The 11,185-nt window shown below is 42.5% G+C and overlaps 1 protein-coding gene across 1 annotated transcript in view; it reads right to left on the bottom strand.

The window, feature by feature from the left end:
• LOC103265410 (MOB-like protein phocein) overlaps positions 1-11,185 on the bottom strand; it is a 38,932-nt gene that overhangs the window by 27,039 nt on the left and 708 nt on the right. Inside the window, exon 2 of the mRNA XM_021715015.1 lies at positions 10,087-10,149. Coding sequence (XP_021570690.1) covers positions 10,087-10,113 — 27 coding nt within the window. The 5' untranslated portion in view covers positions 10,114-10,149. The remainder of the gene's footprint in view (positions 1-10,086; positions 10,150-11,185) is intronic.

An 11,185-nucleotide genomic window follows, 5' to 3' on the forward strand; every position in this document is an offset into this window, starting at 1 on the left:
AGCTACTTGGAAGGCTGAGGCGGAAGGATCACCTAAGCCCAGCAGGTAGAGGCTGCAGTGGCTGTGAACATGCCACTGCACTTCAGCCTGGGGGACAAGAGAGACTCCAACTCAAAAAAAAAAAAAAAAAAGGCATTTAATCCTACAGGACTTAAATATAATAATCTAAAACTGGGTGTAGTAGCTCACACCTGTAATCCTAGCACTTTGGGAGGCAGAGGCAAGAGAACTGTCTGAGCCCAGGGTATCAAGACCAGCCTGCGTGACTTGGCAAGGCCTTGTCTCTACAATAAATCAAAACATAACCCAGGCATGGTGGCATGTGTCTGTAGTTCCAGCTACTTGAAAGGCTATGGCAGAAGGATCGCCTGAGCACAGCAGGTCAAGGCTGCAGCATCTATAAGCATGGCACGCACTCTAGCTTAAGCAACAAAATAAGACTCAAATTCATAAATAAACAAACATAAAACACCATGCAAAAGTATTTTATTGTTTCCAGTTTAGGGTAAGATGTGAATAAACACATATGGATCTTTTTCTCCCACTGAATGAAATCATAAAATCTGAACATAAAGGATGGTTCAGCAATTTAAGGTCCCTAAAAAATAAATAGGAGAAAGAGCAGGAAAGAACACCAGAAATGAACCAGATGCAGTAGCTCACACCTGTAATCCCAGTACTTTGGGAAGCAGAGGCAGGAGGATTGCCTGAGTCCAGGGGTTCGAGAGCAACCTGGGCAACTTAGTGAGACCTCGTCTCTGCAGTAAGTCAAAAAATTAGCCAGGTGTGGTGGCATGCGCCTGTAGTTCCAGCTACTTAGAAAGCTGAGGCAGAAGGATCACCTAAGCCCAGCAGGTCGAGGCTGCAGTGGCCATGAGCGTGCCACTGCACTCTAGACTGAGCAACAGAGTGAGACTCCAATTCAAAAAAATATATATATATATATATGTATATGTATATTTGAAGCAAAGTGCAGTGGCGCACACCTATAGTCCCAGCTATTCAGGAGGCTGAGTCAGGAGGAATGCTTGAGCTCAGGAATTTGAGTCCAGCTTGGGCAAAATAGCAAGCCCCTGTATCTATAAATAAATAAATAAATATAAACTTACAAATTCTAGAAGCTGAATAGGCTGGAAGAGGCAGTAATGGGGAGTTATTGGGGGGTTTTTTTTGGTTTTACTTTTATTTATTTATTTATTTGAGTTGGAGACTCACTCTGTCGCCCAGACTGGAGTGCAGTGGCCGCTCCCGGCCACCACAGTCTCGACCTGCTGGGTTCCGGCGATCCTTCCGCCTCAGCCTTCCAAGCAGCTGGAACTACAGGCATGCACTATCACACCCGGCTAATTTTTTGATTTATTGTAGAGATAAGGTCTCACCAAGTTGCCCAGGCGGGTCTCAAACCCATGGGCTCAGGCAATCCAATCACCTCAGTCTCCCAAGGCACGGGATTACAGGCTGAGCCACCGAGCCCGGCTTATTTATTTATTTTTAAATTTTAGGCACCACAGGCTCCAACTCCTGGGCTCAAGTAACCTTCCTGCCTCAGTCTCCGAGTAGTAAGTACTATAGGTGCATACCACCATGCCCAATTAATTTTCAATTTTCTTTTTGTAGAGACAGGTTCTTGCTATGTTGCCCAAGCTGCTCTCAAACTCCTGACCTCAAGCAATCCTCCCATCTCATCCTCCCAAAGTGGTGGGGCAGGTGTGAGCCACTGCGCCTAGCCAAGAGTTACTGTCTAACACATATAGAATTTCAGTTGGGGAAAATAAAAAACTTTGGGGTAGCCGGGCTTGGTGGCTCAGCCTGTAATCCCGCACCTTGGGAGGCTGAGGTGAGTGGACTTCCTGAGCCCACGGGTTTGAGACCCGCCTGGGCAACCTGGTGAGACCTCATCTCTACAATAAATCAAAAAATTAGCCGGGTGTGGTAGTGCGTGCCTGTAGTTCCAGCCACTTGGAAGACTGAGGTGGAAGGATCGCCAGAGCCCAGCAGGTCGAGGCTGCGGTGACCGGAACTGCACTCCACTCTGGGTGACAGAGTGAGACTCCAACTCAAAAAAAAAACTTTGGGGTAAATGGTGCTGATGCTTGCACAACAATGTGAATGTACTTAATGATACACAACTGTACACTTAATTCTGTACACTCAGAGACATCTCACAGATCAAATATCAGCAACTTAATAGCACTTTTTTTTTAAATAGTGAAAAACGAATCATTTCATATTAAATAGTAAAGCATTGGAGTCAATTATTTTATTGCAATATTTGTCTTATAATGAAATTTTTGACATAGAGGAACTTATTTATGACCAAAAAAAATCAAAATTTTATATTTTTCTAACGTGATAGGTAACATGTAAAATAGTCACCAACAAGCATTGCAGGTTCATTGACACATGTTGTGAACAGTAACTTGTTTGACGTCTTCCACCTGGTGTTTTTTTGTGTGTGTGCATTTTTTTTTTTGAGTTGGACTCTCACTCTGTCTCCCAGGCTGGAGTGCAGTGGCAGGATCACGGCTACCACAGCCTCGACCTGCTGGACTCAGGTGATCCTTCTGCTTCAGCCTTCCAAGTAGCTGGAACTACAGGTGTGCACCACCACACCCAGCTAATTTTTTGTTTTATTGTAGAGATGAGATCTTGCCAAGTTGCCAAGGCTGGTCTCGAACCTGTGGGATCAAGCAATCTTCTCACCTCCGCCTCCCAAAGTGCTGGTATTACAGGCATGAGCCACCGTGTCCAGCCCACCTGGTGCTTTTCTATTCAAGCAGACACTGCAGTCTCATGTTCTTCCTTTCACATTAATAATACATAACTTAGGCCGGGCTCAGTGGCTCAGCCCATAAACTCAGTCCTTTGGGAGGCCAAAGCGAGTGAACTGCCTAAGCCCACGGGTTCAAGACCAGCCCGGGCAACTTGATGAGATCTCGTCTCTACAAGAAAAAAAATAATAATAATAATAACAATATGTAATTTATCATCCAGTTTATTGTTCAAAGATGACATAGCACACACTTGTGATTCCTGAAAACAGATCGCTCAGAAGTTGACGAATTTCAAATGAGACACAGATTTTTTTTTTTTTTTTAATGCTAGGTACAGTATATAGGAGTTAATAATGAATATTTCTAGTCCCCAGAATAATAATTTCCTCCACTATTTTAAAGATTTTCACAAAAAACAATACACAGAAGCATACTGATCCACAAGATCCATATTGCTCATATTTACAATATAATTTAAACCATTTCAGGCTTTTTGAGTGATATAATACTTCTACCACATATGTCCTTATGGTAGATTCCTACATGATTCCAAGTGTTGCGAATTTTAACAATCTTTTTGTCCTTCCACTCAAGAAGCGTAAGATCATTTTTCGTATAAACTACCATTTTTTTGTTGTTGTTGTTAAAAACTTTGGCTTTTTTATTTGTGCTGGGATTTCCTTTTGGTTGACTTTGTAAGATGACATTTCATCTTTAGTAGCTCTTCTGCTAGGATAATACTAGTGTGATATCTGCCAGTAAACACGTGGTATCCTGCTATATTAGGAAATTCTCAGCACCACTATGAAAGCACTTCACACATTCTCTTTCTATATACAATTAATTTTTTTAAGTATATCTCAGTATATATTTCAGTCTTTATTTGCTTTTTCATGCAATTTGAATGGAAAACTTCAAGGAAACAAACAGTTTTGAAAAATGTGTGCTGGCATAAGTTTGTCCTGTTGTTAAAAGCCATGTCCCCTAGGAGGGGACATCCCAGTGGTTTGCTAGATTTATGATGTCCCCTTAGAAAGGACAACCTAGCCAGGCGCAGTGGCTCAAGTCTGTAATCCCGACACCTTATGAGGCCAAGGTGAGAAGATTGCCTGAGTTCAGGGGTTCGAGACCAGCCTGGACAATTTGGTGAGACCTCATCTCTACAATAAATCAAAAAATTAGCCGGGCATGGTGGCGTGTGCCTGTAGCTCCAGCTACTTAGAAGGCTGAGGAGAAGCCGGGCTCGGTGGCTCGGCCTGTAATCCCACGCCTTTGGGAGGCTGAGGTGAGTGGATTGCCAGAGCCCGCGGGTTCGAGACCTGCCTGGCAGCAAGACCTCATCTCTACAATAAATCAAAAAATTAGCTGGGCATGGTAGCACGTGCCTGTAATTCCGGCTACTCGGAAGGCTGAGGCAGAAGGATCACCGGAGCCCAGCAGGTCGAGGCTGCAGTGGCCAGGAGCGGCCACTGCACTCCAGTCTGGGCAACAGAGACTCCAACTCAAAAAAAAAAAAGAGGGCTGAGGAGGAAGGATCACCTGAGCCCAGCAGGTCAAGGCTGCGGTGCCCGTGAGCATGCTACTGCACTCCAGCCCGGGCAACAGAGTAAGACTCCGACTTAAAAAAAAGGGACATCCAAACGCAAAGGGTTAAAAATGGACCAGGTGTGATGGCTTACATCTGTAATCCCAGTACTTTGGAAGGATGAGGTGGGAGAATTGCTTGAGCCCAGGAGTTCAAGACCACTGTGGTTAACACGGCAAGGCCTCATCTCTAAAAAAATTTTAAAACTTAGGATGAGCACAGTAGCTCAAGCCTGTAATCCCAGCACTAAGAGAGGCTGAGACAGGAGGACTGCTTGAGCCCAAGAGTTCGAGACCATCAAGAAAACATAGTAAGACCTTGTCTCTACCAAAAAAATATCAGCCACGCATGATGGTGCACACCTGTAGTCCCAGCTACTTGAGAGACTGAGGCAAAGGATCACCTCAGCACAGGAGGACGAGTAGTGCCAGCTACTTGGGAGACTCTGCTGTGGTAAGCTGTGATCATGCCACTGCAATTCAGCCTGGGCAACACGCGTGAGACTACAACACAAAAAACAAATATATGGGACCAGCATTGTGGCTCACACCTATAATGCCAACACTTGGGAGGCCAAGGCAAGTGGATTACTTAAATTCAGGAGTTCAAGCCCAGCCTGGGAAACATAGAGAATCACGGCTCTACAAAAAAATTTAAAAATTAGCCAGGCATAGTAGTCTGTGTCTGCAGTTCCAGCTACTCCGGAAGCTGGGGCAGAAGCAACATATGAGTCCAGGAGGTCCAGGTTGCAGTGCGCCTGATCATGCCACTGTACTCCAGCCTGGGCAACCGAGTGAGATCCCCAACTCAAAAAATAAATAAATGGAACCAGGCAGTGGTTCATGCCTGTAATCTCAGCATATTGGGAGGCCAAGGTGGGAGGCTCACTTAGCCCAGGCATTTGAAATCAGCCTTGGCAATATAGCAAGAATTTGTCTCTACCAAAAAAAAAAAATACATCAACCAGGCACGGTGGTGCATGCCTATAGTCCCAACTACTCAGGAAGCCAAGGCAGAAAGACCACCTGAGCCCAGGAGGTCTAGGCTATAGTAAGCCATGATCATGCCACAGCACTCCAGCCTAGGTTAAAGAATGAGACTCCAACTCAAACAATAAATAAGTAAATAACATTAAATAAATAAATAAGTAAATACAAATAAAAACTAAATATAAAAGAGCCAGAGGAAAAAAACACATAACCTATAGAAGAATTGGAATTACAGCTTTTTTCTCATCAGAAATACCGGAAGCAAAATGGTACAATAGTGTGAAAACATTAAAATAAAAAAACCCAGAATTCTATATCCAACAAAAATATCCTTTAGAGATGAAAATAAAAATATTTACAAATGAAAAAAACCAAACAGAATTCCTAGCCAGCCTACCACTCTAAAAGAATTGCTGGCCAGGTACAGAGGCTCATGCCTGTAAACCTGGCAATTTTGGAGGGCAAGGTGGTAGGATCACTTGAGGTCAGGAGTTTGAGACCAGCCTAGGCAACATGGTGAGAGTCTGTCTCTACAAAAAATTTAAAAATTGGCTGGGCTCGATGGCTCAGTCTGTAATCCCAGCACCTTGGGAAGCCTGAGTGGTTTGCCTGAGTCCGCGGGTTCAAGACCAGCCCAGGCAACTTGGTGAGACCACGTCTCTACAATAAATCAAAAATTAGCTGGGCACAGTAGCATGAGCCTACAGGTCCAGCTACTTGGAAGGCTGAGGTGGAAGGATTGCCAGAGCCCAGCAGATTGACACTGGGGTGGCCGTGAGCATGCCACCACACTCCAATCTGGGTGACGAGTCTGGGCGACAGAGTGAGACTCCAACTCAAAAAAAAAAAAAAAAAAGAGGAAAAAATATTTAAAAATTATCCGGGCTCGGTGGCTCAGCCTGCAATCCCGCGCCTTTGGGAGCTGAGGTGAGTGTATTACCTGAGCCCGCGGGTTCAAGACCCGCCTGGGCAACTTGGCGAGACCTCATCTCTACAATAAATCAAAAATTAGTCGGGCATGGTAGCGCGCGCCTGTAGTTCCAGCTACTTGGAAGGTTGAGGCAGAAGGATTGCTGGAGTTCAGCAGGTCGAGGCTGTGGTGGCTGGGAGCGGCCGTTGCACTCCAGTCTGGGCAACAGTGAGACTCCAACTCCAAAAAAAATTAAAAATTAAAAAACTTAAAAAAAAAAAAAATTAGCTGAGCATGGTGGTGTGTGCCTGTACTCCAGCTACTTGGGTGGTTGAGGTGGGAGGATCGCTTGAGTCCAGGATGCCGTGAGCTGTGATTGTGCCAATATACTCCTGGAGTTTAAGAAAGTGAGACTCCAACTCAAAAAAAAAACAAAAAAAACCCCCAAAGAATCAACAAGAAAATCACTACAGTTAACAAAGGATTCAGCAAAGTTGTAGGATACAAGATCAATACACAAAAATAAGTTTTGTTTCTATATACTTATAAGAATAATCTAAAAAGAAATTAAGAAAGCAATTCCACATATAATAGCACCTCAAAAAATTTAAATACCTAGAAATTAATTTAAATAAGGAGGTAAAATGTTTGTATACTGAAAACTAGGACACTGCTGAAAGTAATTAAAGAAGACTTAAATAGGCCGAGCACAGTAGCTCACATCTGTAATCCCAGCACTTTGGGAGCTGAAGGCAAGAGGATTGCCTGAACCCAGGGGTTCAAGACCAGCCTGGGCAACTTGATAAAACCTCATCTCTACAATAATATCAAAAAAATTAGCCAGGCATGGTGGCTATCCAATAACCTTTTTTTTTTCCAGAAATGGAAAAGCCAATCCTCAAATCTATATGTAACTGCAAGGGGTTCCAAACAGCCAAACAATCTTGAAAACAAAAAACAAAGTTGGAGCATTTACACTTCTCAACTTCAAAACTTACTACAAAGCTACATGATTCAAAACAGTTTTGATACTGGCATAAGGGTAAACACACAGATCAATGAAATAGAATAGAGAACCCAGAAATAAAGCTTCACATATCTGGTGAAATGATTTTTGACAAGGGTGCCAAGACCATTCAATAAGGAAAGGAGCCGGGCTCGGTGGCTCAGCCTGTAATCCCACGCTTTGGGAGGCTGAGGTGAGTGAATTGCCTGAGCCCACGGGTTTGAGCCCCGCCTGGACAACTTGGCGAGAACTCATTTCTACAATAAATAAAAAAAATTAGCCGGGAGTGATAGCGCACGCCTGTAGTTCAGTTACTTGGAAGGCTGAGGCGGAAGGATCACCGGAGCCCAGCAGGTCGAGGCTGCAGTGGCCGGGAGCAGCCACTGCACTCCTGTCTGGGAGACAGAGTGAGACTCCAACTCAAAAAAATAAAAATAAAAATAAGGAAAATACAGGCATTTTAAACACTCTAAGTCTAAGTGTACAATTCAGTAGCATTCATTACATTAGTAATATTGTACAAACAAACAAAAGCTCTGGACCTGATGGCTTCACTGAAGTGTACCAAACACTTAGAGAATTAGCAACAATTATTCTCAGATCCTTTCAAAAAAACTGAAGAGGAAGGAATATTTCCTTAATCTTTCAATGATGTCAGAACTGCCCTGACACCAAAGCTAAAGACACCATAAGAAAACTAAAAATTGATATCCCTTATGATTACGCAAAATCTTCAACAAAATACTAGCAAGTCAAATTCAGTAGCACTTTTGGAAACTGCCTCAACATAATAAAGGCCAAATATGAAAACACAGCAAATATCATACTCAGTGGTGAAACACTGAAAATTCTCTTCTAAGATCAGAAACAAGACAAGGATGCCATCTTTCACCACTTCTACTCAAAGCAGTACTAGCCGGAGCAATTAGGCAAGAAAAAGAAACAATAGGCATCTGGAGTAGAAGTAAAGTTATCTGTTTATGGATGACATTATCTCATTATGAAGAACCCTAAAGGTGCCACACAAAAAGCTATGAGAACTAACAAATGAATTCAGCATAGCAGGACACATCTCAATTTTTAAGGAGAAAAATGGGTACACATTTTTCCTCCTAATTTTACCTAATCTCCAGGCACAGAGCTCTAGGTTTATATTTCTATATCTTCCACAAGGTCTTCTTCATTGCTAGCTATATATAGTATGAACCAAATAAGTATTTGCTAATTGAACAACACAATGCCTTAAAAGGCAATGAACAAAGCCATTAATTCCCCAATGTTCTTCCATTTCCTGTGCTAAACATCCAAATATCACAATGAATCTATTCTAAATATTCTAAATGTTACTGTTAAGATTGTGGGTGAACTTTTTAATGTTTAAACAATTCAATTATATTTTTCTTTTAGTTTCTGATTCTTCAAATAATATGGTAAGGTCAAATAGCTAGCTACTTTTATTACCTGGCTATTAGAATGAAGCCAAACAGCCTTGCTTTATGTTATATTTTTCCTTTAAAAATGTTACTTAACCAATACCTAATCCAAAATAGTACTACACCCCAATCTCTACCATCCTTTTATTAACCCATTGATGCAATCGTTAATAATTAGTTCTGGAAACTATTTTTTCCCCAAATTCCAGATTTTATTCATTATGGAAGAGCCACTTTTTTTTCTTAAAACACAACACAGTATACAATAGGATTCTCAATGAGAATGTAGCAGAATCTCCTAAAGGCTTTTTCAAACCAAACATACTACAGAAACTCACTTCTTTGAAAAATCATTGCCTTAGCAAGCTGCCTGACAATGGCAACAACCCAAAGGGAAGCATCTTAACCCTCTACATTGGAGAGACAAAAGGCAAGAACTAATGATAACTAAAATTAAAATGTAAAGCTTAGAAATATGTTCTCAAGCGTTCAGTGACTGAATAAATATGCTATTTCTTTCTACTTAATTATTATTCTAATTTACCATTCAATTAATTTTGAATTTAATTCATTGTAAAATCAAAGTTGATACATAATAACAGATATTAAAAGGTGTTTGGGTTTCATTATCGTTTAATTATGCCGTCTTAAAACAAAATGAGAGCCGGGCTCAGTAGCTTAGCCTGTAATTCCAGCACTTTGGGAGGCTGAGGTGAGAGGACTGCCTGAGCCCGCGGGTTTGAGACCCGCCTGGGCAACCTCATCTCTACAATAAATCAAAAAATTAGCTGGACGTGGTAGCGCATGCCTGTAGTTCCAGCTACTTGGAATGCTGAGGTGGAAGGATCGCCAGAGCCCAGCAGGTCGAGGCTGCGGTGGCCAGGAGCGGCCACTGCACTCCAGTCTGGGTGACAGAGGGACTCCAACTCAAAAAAAAAAAAAAATGAGGAGTAGAAGCAGTGGCTCATGCCTGTAATTCCAGCACTATGGGAGGTGGAAGCAAGAGGATTGTCTGAGTCCAGGGGCTCAAGACTAGCCTGGGTAACTTGGCGAGACCTTTTCTCTACAATACATCAAAAAACTAGCTGGGTGTGGTGGTATGCACCTGTGATTCCAGCTACTTGTAAGGCTGAAGTGGAAGAATCACCTGAGCCCAGCAAGTCGATACAGTGGCCGTAAGTGTGCCACTGCATTTCAGCCTGGGTGACAAGAGAGACTGACTCCAAAAAAAACCAAAAGACAAAATGAGGGATCAGTAAAGTTTAAAACAGACATTCCATTAATTCAGTGCAATCTGGTTTGTGCTAAAAGATATAGGAATACTTAACCAGGTCAAAGAGATCAAATGCTTAGGTTACTGGAGTTATAAAAAGAAACTATTTTTATTACCTGCTGAACAGCTAGTGTACTGTCCATTTCATCAAAGGATTCATCAGGCCAATTATAGAAATCCTGTAAAAATAAATTCGATGTTAAAACACATACAAAAAGAAAAAAAGAATACATACAAAATACTCATATGATTAGCTTCAATTCTTTTTTTTTTTTTTTTTTTTTTGAGTTGGAGTCTCACTCTGTCACCCTGACTGGAGTGCAGTGGCTGCTCCCCGGCCATCGCAGTCTCGACCTGCTGGGCTCCGGCGATCCTTCCGCCTCAGCCTTCCAAGTAGCTGGAACTACCGGCGCGTACTACCACGCCCAACCAGTTTTTTTATTTTATTGTAGAGATGAGGTCTCGCCAAGTTGCCCAGGCGGGTCTCGAACCCGCGGGCTCAGGCAATCCACTCATCTCAACTTCCCAAAGTGCGTGATTACAGGCTGAGCCACCGAGCCCGGCTTAGCTTCAATTCTTAATAAAGAGCCAAAAGTCACAATAGAGGGGAAGAAAAGCCTTTTCAATGTAATTATCAGTGAAATAAGTTAAAGAAATTTTATTTAACTTTTTTTTTTTTTTTAGCGACAGGGTCTCGCTCTGTTGCCCAGGCTGGAGTGCAGGACATGATCATATCTCACAGCAGTCTCAAACCCCTGAGCTCAAGCAATCCTGCTGCCTCAGCCTCCTGGGTCACTGGGATTACAGGTTTGAGCCACTATGGTCAGGTATAGTCAATGTTTTTAAATGAACACTAAGATTTTATTTAATTGAACTATAAGATACATTTTATTCAACCATGAATCCCTCAAATATAGGATCCATAAACCTTTAATGTACTAATTGGGCAGATAAGTCCATCAGTCTTTTGTTTATGGTGGTTAAATACCTCTCAAAAAGTTACACTCGCCGGGCTCGGTGGCTTAGCCTGTAATCCCGTGCCTTTGGGAGGCTGAGGTAAGTGGATTGCCTGAGCCCGTGGGCTCGAGACCCGCCTGGGACAATGTGGCAAGACCTCATCTCTACAATAAATAAAAAAATTAGCCAGGCGTGGTAGCACGTGCCTGTAATTCCAGCTACTTGGAAGGCTGAGGCGGAAGTATCGCCGGAGCCCAG

The sequence above is a fragment of the Carlito syrichta genome, unplaced genomic scaffold (genome assembly GCF_000164805.1).
Source record: "Carlito syrichta isolate Samal-C Ts95f unplaced genomic scaffold, Tarsius_syrichta-2.0.1 Scaffold306547, whole genome shotgun sequence".
Lineage (NCBI taxonomy): Eukaryota > Metazoa > Chordata > Mammalia > Primates > Tarsiidae > Carlito > Carlito syrichta.